This window comes from Nanorana parkeri, unplaced genomic scaffold (genome assembly GCF_000935625.1).
Source record: "Nanorana parkeri isolate BGI_ZX_2015 unplaced genomic scaffold, ASM93562v1 scaffold328, whole genome shotgun sequence".
Lineage (NCBI taxonomy): Eukaryota > Metazoa > Chordata > Amphibia > Anura > Dicroglossidae > Nanorana > Nanorana parkeri.
Genome location: NW_017306596.1, coordinates 266,059 through 283,501, shown reverse-complemented (window position 1 = coordinate 283,501; position 17,443 = coordinate 266,059). Strand labels below are relative to the sequence as shown.

The 17,443-nt window shown below is 38.2% G+C and overlaps 1 protein-coding gene across 1 annotated transcript in view; it reads right to left on the bottom strand.

Moving 5' to 3' along the window:
* The window catches only part of PCSK5 (proprotein convertase subtilisin/kexin type 5), a 251,276-nt gene that overhangs the window by 14,488 nt on the left and 219,345 nt on the right, over positions 1 to 17,443 (bottom strand). The window contains exons 14-18 of the mRNA XM_018558244.1: positions 16,670 to 16,813; positions 15,179 to 15,281; positions 10,593 to 10,786; positions 7,324 to 7,408; positions 6,850 to 6,882 (exon numbers count right to left, since the gene is read on the bottom strand). Coding sequence (XP_018413746.1) covers positions 6,850 to 6,882; positions 7,324 to 7,408; positions 10,593 to 10,786; positions 15,179 to 15,281; positions 16,670 to 16,813 — 559 coding nt within the window. The remainder of the gene's footprint in view (positions 1 to 6,849; positions 6,883 to 7,323; positions 7,409 to 10,592; positions 10,787 to 15,178; positions 15,282 to 16,669; positions 16,814 to 17,443) is intronic.

The following is a 17,443-nucleotide window of genomic DNA, read 5'->3' as shown; positions in this document are numbered from 1 at the left end:
TGCAGCAGTTCAGGATTCAGCTGTTACTAAATGTTTTCTGATTGTTGCAACAACGATCAGCAAACAAACATTCTTCTTCCAGGAATAGATACATTGTAGGAATAGACACATTTTGTATCTATTCATGAAAGAAAAAAAAAAAAGCCAGTATAGCTTGAGAGAGATATCTCTCGATCTATACGAGCTGTCAGAATGCCGGCAAAAGCCGGCATCTGTGTCCGCTTTGCTTTGACTCTCAGACACCCGATATTAAGGTATCGGGTGTCTGAAAAAGGTTAACCCTTTCATTAATGAATGCCTCTGTAGTAAGGGCAGCCATTAATGAATGTTAAAAGCTGATTCTCAGCGATTAACAGCCCTCTAAAGCAGCAAATAACTCGTCACGTACAGTGTACGTGACAAGTCATTTGGTCCCTTTGTGGCTGGACGTACAGTGTACGTCTCCCGTCACGAAGGGGTTAATTTTGAAATATTGCGATTACAGTCAATTGAAATGATTCTAGCTTTTTATTATCTTCCCACAATTCCCTGTTCACCAGATCTTAGGCTAAGAGTGGATGTTTGGTGCTGTGAACTAGGGATGTTTAGATACCAAGTACCGAACTTGGAACAAGTACTTATTACTTTTCCAGCTCCATTGAAAAATTAGACTAGAGAAAACCTCAAAAGTTGGGAGGCAGCTGCCATTTTTAAGGAGCATACTGAGCTCCTGGGATTTGTGCATCCCTATTTTCATGTATGATTTGTTATATTAGGGATGCACCGATACCAAGTACAAGTACTAATACTTGTCCAAATGCTCACAGATATCAAATACTGATACATTTTTGTTTATTGTCATGTGACAGTTTTTCTAAAACAATACAGACTAATGATTTCAGGACAGTAGTGGAGCGCCAGGGTCCAGTCGCAGTTGCAACCGCTAGGATCCTGGTAGTTTTCGTTAAAATGCCTGGTATTGGTATCTGAACACCCCTACTGTCAACCAATCAGCGCTCTTTGAACAGAATACTGTTGATCTAAAATGTTTTCAGACACTGGAGGCTTGAGGGATAATATAGTGATGCCTTTTCATAGTTTAATGAGCAGGCAAGTGACACAAAATGCAATTTTTCCAGGCAAAACAGGTGACAAACACACACACATATACATATACATATTAAGCTAAAGAAGAAAAAAACATCTGAATGAACTTATAAGATGCATGAATGGTGAGTTAAGCAAGCTTTATATATTTGTAGATCAGTTTTCTTAGCTGCAACCCTTTTCTTTACACTTTATGTAATTCAAATCTAGCTTTTTTTTATCCCTCTTCCTAATGTGCTCCACCTTTTAGCCTTTTTGCGTCTTCTACATTTGTATTTTTCTTTTATTTCAGTGCCATGTTTTGTTATTAAAACTTTATCTATAATACATAACTAGAGTACATTACATATGTAATCTTGAGTTCATTAGGGGAAAAATCAGTCCAGTTGCGCAACATGCTCTCCAAATAATTATGAATAAAAATTATAGTTTTAAAAGTGAACCACCATAACAGTGACTGCTGTTGTGGTGATCCACTGGCTTTAATACATTCACATTTGCTAACTTTGAAAAGTATGTAGATAAGGCATTCTGACTTGACTTGCTGCACATTTGTTCTGGGTCAGTTATAGTATTAAAACCAGAAACCTAAAGGCATATTCAGGAGAAGGTCAGTAAGGGGAGCCGCATATTTTTCCCAACACATAGATCGATAGAAATGCATGAAAAAACCTGTTAATGTGCAATAAAAGTGCACTGCACTGCTCATTTGCACGTATTTCTATTTGGAAAACACATGCTCTTAAAAACAGATGTTTGAATGCAGCCTTAAATAAAATAATGCTTTTTAGAATTTCTTGCTGAATTTTACAATGGGTTGTCTTTTGGTTCCACTCCAAGCCTTACACCACAGAAACCATGGTCCCCATCCAGCACTGATAAGTACAGAACAACTGCATTCACACTGGATAAATATACTCAACTACACCATACTACTGTCCATACCCTGCACTCATAACCAGCTTAAAACAACTACATGCCTGATAATCACCCTTTTTAGACTGAATCTTTGAAACTTTTATAATAATTTGCATTTGTAATAGAGTGACAATGTAGGATTACCTTCTGTTTTTGGAAGGCTTAGCTATCATTTTCTGTACTCTGTGGGGGACTTTTTTCCCTTATCATTCAGTATACCATTATGTTCTTGATTCTTATCTATAGGTTGTCAGAAATGCACAATGGACCAGTGAAGGTCCAGATGTGTTCATGATATGTTTTGTGTTCCTGGTTATATACTGTATGTCTGTTGTTAAAAAACCCCACTTATTTCCAGACTCTACACCTCGAAACATCTAGAGTCACTGGCTAATCGGAGAATTATATGCAATTACATTTTGAAGTTATTATCTAAAATACAGATTTTACAGTGCAACTTGAACTCTGTTTGGATCAACACTACACTGTCTGCCATCATGTTTGATGCTGGAACCGTATTTAGAAAATAATACAAACTCCATTATATCTGAGCTAATATCAGATTTATATTTAAATTGCACATGCTGGGTGAGAGCACTGTATGAACAGCATTTGGAGAAGGATTAGTACTCCATATCCATCTTTACAAAAATTAATGGTTTCTACAACACACATACAACTTTGATACTATACTTTTTCTTACTCCCTTCTTGGGAAAGACTGAGCGCCTGACATATGTAACTGTGCATCTGAAAGGGAACAAAGTGTTTGGATGTCTGTGTAACAGCATGATGCCTGCAATGGTTTGAATGCAAATATACCTAGTGTGCCAATTTTTCTTAACACAGATAGGAGGATTGGGTTGATTGATCATGGGTAGACAGTGAACATCTGTTGCAAGCAAATATATGGTTCTTATTATAGGATTTGATGACCTTGTTTCTCCCGTAGGATTATAAAAAAAAAAACAGCACTAAACATCATGCTCATGGAATTCTAGCATTCCGGTAAGTGTTATTAATAAATTGGAGATCGACGTGTATTAGGGAGGGTAATAGGGAGGGTACTAGAAACGGATCGTGACAATATAACATTGCAGGAGGACCTGGATAAAATAGGGGAGTGGGCAATACTATGGCAGATGAGGTTTAATGTCGATAAATGCAAAGTAATGTACTTTGGACATAAAAATAAACAAATAGGCTATACAATCATGGGTATGACGCTAGGGAAGTCAGAAATAGAAATAGATTTGGGGGTCATTGTAGACCACAAGCTTAATGGTAGCTTGCAGTGCCAAGCTGCGGTAAACAAAGCTAGCAGGGTCTTGTCCTGTATTAAGAAGGGGATGTATTGCACGGACAGGTCTATAATTGTGCCTCTATATAGATTGTTGGTTCGGCCACATCTGGAGTATGCTGTCCAGTTTTTGTCACCAGTACTGAGAAGGGATGTCCTTGAACTGGAGAGAGTCCAGCGGAGGGCAACAAAACTAATTAGGGGAATGGAGGACCAGAGCTATGAGACAAGGCTTCTGACCTTAAACATGTTTACGCTGGAATTAAGGAGATTAAGGGGGGATATGATTTTCATGTACAAGATGTTCAATGGTGACAGCAACATTGGCAACAAACTGTTTGAGATTAACTCCATTACAAAGACTAGAGGCCACCACCTAAAGTTGGTGGAGAAAAAATTCCAGCACAATGGGCGAAGAGGGTTCTTTACAGTAAGAGCGGTTAAGGTCTGGAACTCACTGCCATCGGCAGTGATTTCAGCCAAGAGTGTAGATTTGTTCAAGAAACGTTTGGACAATTTCTTGAGGGACCGTAATATCCAGGGATACCAGTATCCCTAAGAATGAGATGATGCGTGGACCCATATGGGTTGGACTTGATGGACGTATGTCTTTCTTCAACCCCAAATACTATGTAACTATGTAACTATGTAACTATTGGCAGAATTTTTAACAACTGCAGTAACTTTATTGTCTTTGGTTCTGCATAATACAAGCTTTATAACAATAGCTTTGTGGTACTTTAGATTGGCATTTGGCAAGTAAATCAGTGCCATTATAGCTCAAAGGCACCCAAACACACTAGGCACCACATTGCCGGGTAACCTATTACCATGTAATGTGGTGTCATGTAATTTAAAAAAAGGTGCATGTACTACTTTAAGTGCGATTTAGTTGCGGTACCGCAACACACCACAACACACCCTGCAGCACCTCTGTGATGTCACAGCACAGATGTGTGAATGGGGGCTAAGATGGGCCAGTGATACAGATAGTAAAACATGGTTGGCAGTAGGATATTTTTTGACTGCCAGCATTATTACAGTTAAAGTGTTCAGTAGTGCTCAGTAATAAAGGAGAAATTGACTAACTGAAGCAGAAGAATACCGTTGTTTCAAGACAACGTCTTTAACACACCAACTACATCAAATGAATACATTTCTGACAAATATCTGTCTAAGGCTTTCAAAATACAATTTATTAAAGGAGAACTATGGGGTTAGGGCTTTTCCCCATAGTTCTCCGAAGGGTAACACGAGGACACAAACTAGTGTCCTTTCATTACCCAAAGCTGCAGCTCGCGGTATACTGAGACGCTGCAGCTGAAACTGATCCCAACAATTATGTCTGGATCCGGCCAGCTGCGTGAGTGACAGCTGGATCTGCCTATCTAGAGGCAGAGCCAGCTGTACCCGCCCCCTCCCCGTCTGTTCCACCAGTCAGCACTGGAGGATCAGAGCAGGGAGGGGGGGAATCCAGTCCCTCCCCTGTCACGGCTCTCTGTCGTGACAGGATCGAGAAGTGAGCGAACACCGGTATGTGTTTTTCGCTCACTTCCTGATCTACTGAGCCGACCTGTGAGAGTTTCATTGTCACAGGTCGGCTAGAACTATGAGTATGGGAGAAAAGTTCTCCTTTAGTGGATATCATTTTTCCTGATATTTTTCCTGATAAATATTTCCTTTTCCAAATATATATCCTTATATAATAACACATTATCACGTTATGACACTGCGGTTATATTTGTAAATCTTGAGAAAGAAACTAAAATCTACTGATCTACACAAGGAAAATGTTAGAATTTTGACTGCCTTACATACTGATATTTGTGATGGTCTCTGCTAACACAAAGAATGAGCTCTTAAAAAACGCAAAATGCATTAACACTATCAAAGAATGCAGGCTGTCAGATAAAAAATACTAGACTCTAAATGCAGAATAGAAGTTTAGATCTTTACTTTCACATACTAGCATAAGAACATCTGGGCAGGTGAAATGTTTAAATTGCATTTCCACTTTTGCAACCAAACTGGGATAACACCTACTTATATTTGTTACATGTTCCCATTCATTTTACATAATCAAAACATATTTTAACATTTGTTTCTTACCTTTTATTAGCTCTTTTCCGAAAACTCCAAAACTGAAGTTTTCTCCTGTTATGTCATGTTAAAGAGGAAACTGGGAAGTTAATGTTTACCCCAATTAACCCTATCTGTACTGTGCTGGCAGATTTTCATTATCAGTTATAAACTAGATTTGAACATTGTATGTTCTAACAAAGGGTTAACAATCTCAGAGCTTGTGTTCTGCATTATTTGTTATTAAGGAAAAACTAAGTATAAGGAGCCTGCCCCTCTTTTACTTTTAAATTGTAGAGAATAGCCTACAGTCTGCCCAAAGGCCTGCTCCAAAGCTATTTTTAGGTATGCTTTGTAAATAGAAACATATACCAAAAATAAAGTGGTGTTTCCTAAAATTTGACTGCAAAAGTGGAAATACACTGCAAGGATCATATTTGGGAGGACATTGGTGGGCTGACATCTGATAGCTGCTTATCCTATCTAGTAGATGCCCCAAAGTCTGATTGCTCCCATGGAGTAGTATGTGTCTCTGCACCTTCCAGCAAAGCCTCAATGATGACAAAGTTTTTTTTTGCTAAACTAGTTTATTCTGCATTAACCTGTTGTGAAAGCATAATTTAGCTTTGTAACAGCTGTAATATTTGGATGAAACTGGGAACAACCTAGGAGTTTTAGTGGGAATATCTGCAACACATATAGGAAGCCAGAATGTGATTCAACTTCTCAGCAACCACACAGACAGACATAGAAAAATCAGCTACTGAATTGTGGGCTTGTAACATTTAAGCTAGCTCACATTTCAAAGATGCAAAGTATGTGGGCTGCTCGGGGACACCCTCCTCCTTCCCCATTCAACAAAGTCCATTTTTCGAACGACTTTTATTAATGTAGCTGGTGTAACAAATCTCAGCCGCACAAAGACTTTAGCCAATCAGCTCCATTCACTGTTTGGGTATTCTGACAGCTGCACACTCACCACTGCCAGAAAACAGTAGTCCAGCAGGGGAATTCCCCCAACCACACTGTTTAGCACTGATGGGGGAATTAAATAAGTGTTTGGCCATCTTTAAACATTACAAGAATCTAATTGTTATTGCATTTTCCTTAGCTGATGGGCTAGTCTATGATGATGATGATAATTATTTTTATTATTATTATTTCTACTATTATCATTAGAAATTGTTTATATTTTCCATGGTAATGTGAACTACCAACTTTGCCTATGTTATCTGAGTTAACTGCAAAACAGCTCCCTATTTTGAACTTTTTGTAACAAAAGTTGTGTTATTATCAGAGAATCTTTACTGAATAAACATATTCTTGGGTTAAAATATAATCAGTTGCAGACCATACTTTGGGTGTAATATTGAGTGACTGTGAGGCTTTTGCAATATGTTAGAATAACACAACACATAAGGCTTTTAAGACAACAAAGGAACATTTTGATTCCAAGGCTCTTGTAACCACAACACACATGCAACACAGTCTCCTCTGACACTTATTTGTTACATGTTATGAAAACAGTCTAGAGAGGCAAACAAATGCGCTCTCGTAAAATGTGCGTTTCCCCCATGGTGGAAATGTGTTAACCTCCATGTGCGTAAAGGAGAATAAAAGAGGGAAAACCTTATTTTTATGTTTTATTGACAGAAGCTTTATAACTTTTAATATAGCCGTCTCAGCCAAAAGATCTTATGAGTCATCTGAGGTAGAGAAACATGCACTCAGCAGCACGTCACATTAGTATTTTATCACTACCCAGAGCCTCTTTAAGCATTTATGTTACTATAGAAATGTCTCACCTCCTGCATGACTGAATGCTTTCATTCACTGCAAAATTGTGCATCAAAGAGAGACTTAAGCTCACCAAGGACCTCCAAAACTATTCCCTATTAATGTGTCTTTGATGTAAGGCCACCTAACTTAGTGATTTCATACCTCAGGCCATGCTTGCATTCGGTACAGATGTCAGCAGAAGTGCATGTTTTGCAGTTTTCATTGCATTTTTTACAAACGTTCTTGTCTGCAAAGTAAAAGAATGTTAGCATCTGAGAAATGTCTTATATTTTTTATTAACATAGGTTGTCACATTGGCCATGAAAATATTGATGGGATATAAATCAGCTTTTGTGTTTAGAATGTAAGGAATACAATATTGATTGTACTTCTTATTGTAACAAATACTTAAGATAACAAATACTGCATATATCTTACACTTATTTTTATACAGGTATATAGTAATCTTTGTGATTTGTAAATGACACCGACATTTAAGGTACCTTAACATTTCTCGATTACGCAATTCTCACAATGCAGCATTATTTACATAATTTTATGTTAATTTTGTTAAATCTGAATTATTATTCTAATAATTCAACTTTATTGAATTATTATAATTATTCTAATAATTCAACTGTATTAGCATTATTTCTATTATTAAAACTACCATTTTTTTTACTACCTCAACAATGTATGACTATAAATATGGATCCTGAATTGTTGTTGTTTTATTATACTATTTCATCCCTTACCACAACTTTTAACCAATCAGATGAGAAGATCCATGAAATACCTATCTGGTGACAGCTTTGGGACCTTTCTGGTGGCCAGTCCCAAAATTGCAGCAGAGATTAAAGTTGGCCATAATAACTTTCTTTCAACTTTCTATTAACTGACGATCAATTTCAACCAAAGTGATGAAAAAACTTGAAGGAGCAGGATGGAAATTTTTTGTTGAACAAACTGAATTGTAACAGTGATGTGATTTTTGTTCAGGAAACTCCATTTATTCCAAAATTGAATGTTAACATCAAAAGAAATTTCAATCGACATTCTTCAAGTGTCTGATGGCATTATCGGGTGGTAAAGAAAGATCTTTTGAACGAAAGTTCCATCGGAAATCTTCTAGTGTATGGCCAGCTTACATGCTCACTGTCAACAAGTAGTGCTAAGGCGGAGCCAGCCAATCAATTTTTTGAATACACTCACATAAACCTCACAGCAGTAACCTTATAGGACTAGCCACTAGAAAGATAATGGAGCTGACAACAGGTAAGTTTTCATTATCAGATTAGGCTAGACATCAGCAGAAAGATTAATATTAGGTTTATGAAAGCCTTTAGTTTGCATTAAGACTGGTTATTTGAAACAAGCACTGGCCTACTTATCTAGCAAACCTTCTATCAGCCTTCTGTGTATTACTTACTAAAATATTTTTTCTGCGTAGAAACTGAAATCGACTTGTGAGATTCCTTTTTTTTTAGCAGACATTTTTTAAAGAAAAGAAAAGTACATCTGCATTGCCCTCCATGAAGAGAGTATTGAAACCCCCCTTTGCCAATAATTGGTTGACTCAATCTGCAAGCCAGGAGGCATGTTTAGTAAGGAACCAAAAGGCATGTGAGTTCACCAATAACAATAGAAGAAGCTTAAATGGGCTATGTGATGGCTGTAATTATTCTTGGCATATTTGCTACCTTTTTTCTTGGATTCTTTTTGGGCTAATGGTTGAACATAATGCCCATTATAATATCCCAAGCTTGTGGACATGTAGACCGATATATTCCTTTACAGATGGGAAACCAAAGGTCAATATGCATTAATACTGGTGCCACACAGGTCAATTTGTCATTCATCTTTTTTCAAAAAAAATAAGATCTCAAAATTTGACTGCCTATTTGTATCAATAGAAAACTTAATGTGGATTCTGAGGCACAACCTAGAAAACTACAGTGTTACTGCTGAAATATGAAAAATTGTGTGTACGGGGGGACAAAGTACACAGCCGCAGTGGAGATGGACTCCAAACTTAGGAAGCCCCAGCGTGAGTCCATCTCCACTGCGGCTATGTACTTTGTCACCCCCCGGCGTCTCCACTGCTCTCCAGTCCCCCCGTCCAGGACAACACATCGCTCCACAGCACCTGCCACCAGAGGACACCTGTGCCAGTAATCACCCTGAGGACCACCCCACAGCCCACCGCCCAGGCGCGACACTGGTCGCACCGTCATCGCTGAGAGCCGTTCTCCACCCACCATTGTATACTTCACCTCCTCGCTTTTGTAACTCCATCTGCCTTATTGGGTTCAACCACCACACCACCCTGCAAAAGAGGGACCGTTCCCACTACTGCTCCACTCCATCCGCTTCACCTCAACCCGACGGTTGCAAGCGAATGCTCACCCAGCCATAGGTGAGTACATCACTTACGCTCACACCCTGCTCTACCACATTTATTGCGCCAGGTAGTGGCGCTTCCGTCTCCAATAATTTGTTTCCTTACTGCTGAAATATACCTACAAAAAGTTAATAAAGCACTGCAAAAGAAAACACTTTATCTCTCTCCACTTTTTACCACCTCCACACATTTCTAACTAGAGACACTGCCATGTAAAGAACATACCCTATTATATATGCAATAGTATGCAATATACTTTAAAACGTGAGTGCTATTTGTTTACTAGTTCATGTTTACACTATATTTTTTGTGTGTTAACTTATGTAACCTGTTTATGAAAACAAGGAATTCCAAAGCCTATGCTTAACAGTAGGAAACACACTCACATGATAATATTATCAGAGCATACTTTAGTGCAGTTTTGTCGTTTTTAACATGCAGAGATACTGTATATTCTTTAGGAGACTGATGAGAAACTCAGGCTTGTTTTGGCACTAAAAATCATCAAATGCCAATCTGTTATTAGCTAAAAAAACAGTTAGTTTCCTGTAGGATCAGGTTGTGTATTTTCTACAGAGTACTCTTCCACGATTTACTCACAAATATGCATGTTCCTTCTGATAAAAAAGCATGCCTGAATTCACACCTGCCCCAAAAAAGCAGCTTACCTCATTGAATTGACAACAGTGTAAATTATATCTGGTATGTTCATGGCTATGGATATTGTAAGATTGCTAAAGTCCTGTAAAATGTATGTTTTTAAAGATAAAAAAAATAATAAAATTAAAAATATAAATGTGCATCTCTGCATAGGATAGTGAATAATTTTACAAAGATTAAAGGTGTCCCTTACATTTTCACTGGGAAAATGGAAAATCTCTATTGCAGGCAACATTGTATGAATTGTTACAAAACTGGCAGGGCACATTTTGGTTTTCTGGAAATTATGTCTTGCTGCTCTTTAGGTAATTATGAATGAAAACCTGTGAATTCATAAAGATAGTATCACTTGACATATTCACAAACTTACTGTCATTCAAATAGAAGCCATCTGGGCAGTTTGTGACACAACTGTTTGTCTCTTCATTTAAGTAGTAACCTGATTTACATGATGAGCATTGATCAGTGCGACTTCCCAAGCATGTTTCACATGTCGGAAAACATTTTTTACATCTTTTCTTGTCTGCAGAATAGTGACCTAAGGGACATTCTGATACACAAATCCTGTAAGGAAACACAAACTGGTTATAGCGCACAACTCAAACAACATGATCATTAAATACATTTTATGTCCGACAGAAAAATGCCCTTGAAAATCAAAATTGATCGCCTTAAATCCCAAGCAAATACTAGTACAATGAAAGTAAGACATTTTAGATGAATATCATAAACTTGAATCAGAAGTACAGTGCTAGTATGAAAAAAAATACTTTGCTCTATAGGTTTTCCAGTAGAAAATTTAAAAATTCTGCTGAATTGTTAAAGTTTTAAGAAGAGTTAGACAAATTATTAATCATTTTGACTTTAGTTTTTATCATCCATTGACAGGACCTATGGCTGTGTGCCTAAAGTTAAATAGATAAAAATCCTTGAAATGTTTTGTTGTGGATACCATGTAAACTATGCAAATCATCTATAAGAGGCCTATATTCAGCTCTAAAATAATAAATGGAGAATACAACAGATGGCTGTCAGATTTTAGGAAACAATCCCTACTACCAAAACATTTGTTTTGGTGGTAGTGTAGAGATACACATCCAGTCTTATGTCTTTCTGGTATGTATCTATAAATACAAGAGGAATGACCCAAAATTATGAACTTGGCAAATCCTTCTTTTGTCTGGTGGTGACGTCAAGGACTTCTGTAGTCTTTCAAGCCTATCTTAGCCCAACTGTTGCCTGAATCTGTCAAAAGCACAGGCAGCAGATGATGAGCTCTTTATGAGAACTGTTATCCTCAGTCTTTAAACACAATAATCAAACAGTTTTTATGTAAGATAAAAGAAAGCCTTGGCCCATACTTGGAGGACTATACAGTATTACAAATGTTTAGGTGTAACAATGATATTAGAGAGGCATTATACCTGAGTGAATGATAGCTGTACTATCATATTTCATTTGTGGGTGGTGAAAGCAAATTTAAGACACTTAAAGACAAGAATGAAAGAAAATAGGATTTTTGTATTACCTGTAAAATCTTTTCTTGCAGTGCAATACAAGACACAGCATGGTATTCAAGAATTCAGGGTTTTGTTGCCCCCTTCAGAAGATTGGACACTGGCAAATCAAAGCTGTTAGGACAGCCCTGTATAGTCCCTCACACTCCCAGCAACCATCAGTTTTGTAAGCAAGCTGTAGTAGGAGTGGATCATAAGAAACAGAGGGGAGGAACATGTGTCCTGTAATGTACACCAAGTAAAGGATTTTACCAGTAAGACAAAAATCCTAATTTTTATCCTACAATACAGGACACAGGATGGTAGGGATTTCCGCAAACAATATAATTTAGAAGTGGGCAACCCAATAAAAAAAACTGCCAACAGGCCCACGTAATGTGTTGGAAGAACCCTATGAATGAAGCTGGCATCATATGATGCCTGGAGCTGGCATCAGATGAGGCCTGAAGCTCTGAAGCTGGCATCATATGATGCCTGGAGCTGGCATCAGAAGAGGCCTGAAGCTGGCATTAGATGAGGCCTGAAGCTGGCATCAGATGAGGCCTGAAGCTGGCATCAGATGAGGCCTGAAGCTGGCATCATATGATGCCTGGAGCTGGCATCAGAAGAGGCCTGAAGCTGGCATTAGATGAGGCCTGAAGCTGGCATCAGATGAGGCCTGAAGCTGGCATCAGATGAGGCCTTCATTCAGAAGTGGAAGGATGGTTGACCCCTGGACTGAAGTGTCTGAACCTGGGAACAAAGTGTTTGAAGCTTTTCCTGTGGATCCTGGACAAAAAGGTGTCCAGTAGGAGGCCTAGATAATTCATGTGATGAGTCAGTTGCAGAGCAGATGTTTGGAGGTTAAAAATTCACCCAAACCTCTGCAGGGTTTGCACAGTCTATTGGATGTGGACTGTACCATATGTTCCCTCAGTAGGAGGTTGGCAGGTAACCCACTATGGGAATTCCCTGTGAATTAAGCAAAACAAGTACAGCGGCTAGCATCTAGTTAAAAACCTGTGGTGCAGTAGACAGACCAATAGCGAGTTTGGACAGCAGGTACTGAAAGGATAGAACCTAGAGCCCTAGCCATAGGGGAAGTGCTTCTAGCCTTTTGTCTACTGGATCTTTGAATTCTGGAACAATCCCTACTGGAAGTCCCTGTTTAGACAGATAATGGATCAGTGAAGGGGACAGCCCGCTGTTTTAAAAATAGGGTGTTGTTGTGTAAAGCACGTTAGAGGGGCAAAGGCCTATAGGTTAGGCCAATCAGGCCTTATACAGGAGATTTGGTTAATCACCATAAAAACTAACAGGGCTAATCACAAAAGGGTGAAGAGGTTGGAGAAGGCAGGAGAAGTGAACAATCTAGGACAAGATAGTTGAACTGGAAAGTGAACTGAATAGAAGACTTTTTCAAATCAGCTATTTGGGCCTAGATTGTTAACTTCTCCTGCCTTCTCCAAACTCTTCACACTTTTGTGAATAACCCTGTAGTTTTTAGAACAGTGAATAAACAAGTAAGGATTTCTCTGGCTGGGGGCTTTTTAAAGACCCCAGACTGGTAACCTTAGGCACAACTGACACAACAGTGAACATTGCAATGTTGCCTTTTAGTTTTGGGCTTATCTCAGTGAGTTGAGGCTCTTCAGACACCAATTCATCTATTGAGGATGAAGTACCCTCTTTGGTATCTGTAGCTGATCTAGTGGAGAATTCAGCTGCTGCAGGAAAATCCGAGTTAGCAAAGAAGTCCACTTGCAGCCCCTGTGTTCTGAGCTATCATAGTAGCATTAAATTCCTACCTGAATAAAACAGAGGAGGGAGCTGCCTCAGAAGGGGTTAATGGAGGCTCAGAGGAGTGTATTTCAGCCAAGGGACAGTGCTGTGGGTGGAAAGCCAGTGGCACCATATTAACCCCTAGGGAGAAGTAGAACACTGTCAGACACACACCTTAGGACTCCCCAATAAAGGTCAAAAAGCTAAAATCACCATTGTTGGTGTGGCCCCCCACCCCACAGCGAATGGCCCAGGCAGTTTCAGGATTCCCCAGGCTTCTTCCTCCAAGTGGACACACTTTTTTTGGAAAACTTCAGGCACAGGGGACCACCTAAGTGGGGACCACCTGGAACTGCAAAGAATTCTGCGGCACCTCTGGTACCAAGAAGTGGTCATCTAATGTGTCCAGTGCACAAAAGGCACATTACAGGCCAGCCATCTTCTTTCCAGTGGGATGTGTGTCAGGCTATGTCAAAAATCATCTGATCCGGAAAGCTGCAAAATGTGCCATAGGGTCTCTGAAGAAAAATATTTGCTGCCTAAACACCTGATCAACCAATACAAACTGATATAACAAGACACCTATAGATAATAATGCAGATATAATTTGTGTCAGTTACTTCTGCTCTACCTTTTCTCCCTCACATACTCTTAGCCTAATATGACATTTCATCTGATGAATAGAGGATCTATAGAATGTAATATAAAAAAACACTGTAGGTTATTACACAAAGTGCAGTTTGACATCAACTGAACTTTGCCACTTTACCCTGAATGACAAAGTGTATGATCTCTTTAAGCAATTGTGTAAAATACCAATAAATCACATCAAAGTTTTTTTCAATTTGGTTCTTTTTTCAATTGCAGTACTTTTTATGCAATAAAATGTCATTTAGTTCTCTGTAGGGATTACCAGACAGTGGCTTCAAAGCACTGAAGATCACAGAATTTAATATAATCAAAATAAAAGAATACCACATTAACGGAGTAAGTTTTGATGAATATATCAAGTATTCAAAAGTTTTGTTTTAGTACTTCACTAGTTAGTGCTGCCTAACTCTATATATCACAACAGGGGTTACAGTGGCTAGAGCTGAGCTGACTAATGCAGTCGCCACCTCTCCAGGCATGTTATTGATGCTGAACTTGGCAGCTGCCTTATCCTTTATTTGGCAAATAGAAAGGGTCCCTCTGAGATTAGAGCTAAGTCGTAGGTCTAACCTGTAGATGTCATATTTTCAGTATAACTACAGGTACTGTCAGGAAGGTCATGTTCAAAGAACTTTTGATTAATAAGTAGAATACTAGAAATACCTGATGCCACACTTACTAGCTGATAGTGAGTTAACAGTTAAAGTGTTTTGAAGGTGGACTTTATCTTGAAGGCCACACATCAAACACAGATTTACTTTGTATAGTCCGGAAGTTCACCTTCAGAAGATATCAGTCCACTGACATAGAAATCTATAGTAAATAATCTGGAAAAGACAAGAAACTGCAACTGTCAGGCAATGTGTGATTCATTCTCACACAGGTGAAGGTTGCATTGATCTCAATGCCTAATTTCTGTCCTAAATTATAGACTCCTTTCTGAATTCTCCAAAATGAAATTAGAAATGTACCTTTAGTGACACAGCTATTAGTCTACATTATATATTAAGGTATAATAGAATTTTACCTTGTGTTGTTCTTTGCTTTATAATAATAATGTAGACAGTCATTGCAGTGATGTGGCCCAGGTCCATCACACCCTACATCGCTGCATTCTGCATTACAGGGACCTAAATTGAAAAGACATATTAGTAATAACATTATCTATGTTGTGTCTGTGCTAGTCCCCCTACACTTGTCTGTCGACCATTGGCAGTCTCCGGACCAATCACTGACAGGTTAAATTCACCCAGCTATATGCTGATCATAATGATAAGTTAGTACTAATACTGTATTCTCAAATACTACAAAAATAATTCTAAATGAAATGTGTTTCATGTTTTACTGCCAACAGTGACTTCTATCATGATTCTTGCACTAAGAAATTAGCTATGAGGTGCTAATGAAATAGGTGAAACCGACTGTGCCAGAACGCACGAAGGGATAATACACTTTTGTAACTTGTTGTAGATGCAATAAGTGAGACAGGTGGATCTTCATCAGAGCAGAAAAGTATATGTTATATCACAAGGAGTTAAGGCAACCTTAGATTTAGTTGATTCTGCTGTTCAAGAATCAGCAACAATCATCATTTCTGTGAGTGCCAACAAATATCCCTTAGTGATAGAAGCAGCTAAAAGAAATTTTGGATATTTTAAGTAATTTTTGTTTACCCCAAGTTTGAACCTTTATTAGGGAAAACCTGTATTGGGGCAAACCAAGTGTTCCTGTTTATTTAATGACCATTTAAAAAAGGAAGCAGACTGTACTTTTAGGTCTACAGCTAGATCTTTTGGTGATATCAGTAAAATATCTTAATGCTAAGCGAACGATGGCCACCAATATATTTCTTATACCTAACATTTTATTTTATTTTAGGCCTGCGCAGTAAAAGGATTTGTTTCTTTCTGGGAAAGAAAAGGACTGGTGGCTTGAATTGTGGCATCATTTACAGAGATTTTCCAGCAAGTGAATAATACTAATATGTTGTTTCAAATCAGCCATCTCTAGTGGAAATTAGGTAGTATATATTAGTTATCAGATTAGGCAGATATAAAACAAATATCTAGTTTCTCAGCACAGAGACAAACAAAAAGGTGGATACATTGAAGAAGGGATTACTTAGTGGTAAGGATTACTTTAGGGGTGAAGTTAGGTAAGTGCTAGGCTCAGTAGTTGGGGGGTTAAGGTTGAATTTGTGTTTGGGTTCCGGAGGTGAGTGTTAAGGTTTCACTTTAAGGGTTAGGTCAAGTAATGGGTATGGTTAAGTGTTGGGGTTCAGTGTTAAAGGCTCATTTTAGAGTACGAGTAAACTTTTTGGATTTAGATTTGGAAGGTATAAGAGTTAGTGTTGTGTTTTAGGGCTAGGAACATGTAAAAACTTTGGAATGCTGCCATGAAGTAACAATCCAGACATTTTTATTTTTTTTACCCTCAATGGCATGTAACACTTTAGGCATTACAATGAAAAATGTCAATGCGATTCATAAGTTGATTGGACACTATAAATATCTCTCACCTGTGTAGTCATCAATATTATACTCCTCTGATGGCTCCTCAACAGGACTGGACCGTACTCTCTCCACCTTAGGAACATCATTCCTGGGTGAGTATGGCTGAATGGATGTACCATACAAAACAAGTGACCATTCCTTCAATTTCCCTTAAGGCAAAATTAAACATAAGAATCAAGGAAAATCACAGAAAATACATCTTACAGTGGCCAATAAGTAACAATTTATCAGTCTGACTATGATCTCATACATTACCATAAAGTTCCATAAAAACATATTTAGCTAGTGATAGAGAACAAGATAACTTTTTACAATGGCACCCAAATCAAGCTTTGATCATACAGCATCCATTTATATATGTACCAAATGTCCAATTTTTTTGTGCTACATTCACATTACAGCAGGTCTTACTTGCCTCATGGCTACTGTCCCACCAAAGTGCTGACGTCTTGCTCTTTCATTGGTCCTATACCTTTACATCTAATGTCCTAGATTCATATAAATAACCTCTGCTTCCATGCACTTTTATTTATTATGATAATCACCAGCATAATATTATCAAACACATTCAGCAAGCTCTCAAGACTGTGCAGTAAGTAGCTATGACAGTGTCTATTGTTTTTTGTTGTTTCCAAACTCCTGAGGATCCTCATACATACAATTTCTGAGTGGACTAATTGCCTGGAAAGCTTGTCATCTGGAACAAAATCTCACGGTACATATGTATATAGAGAGAGCACATAGTATCAGAATAGTTCATTAACTTCTGATGATAAAAT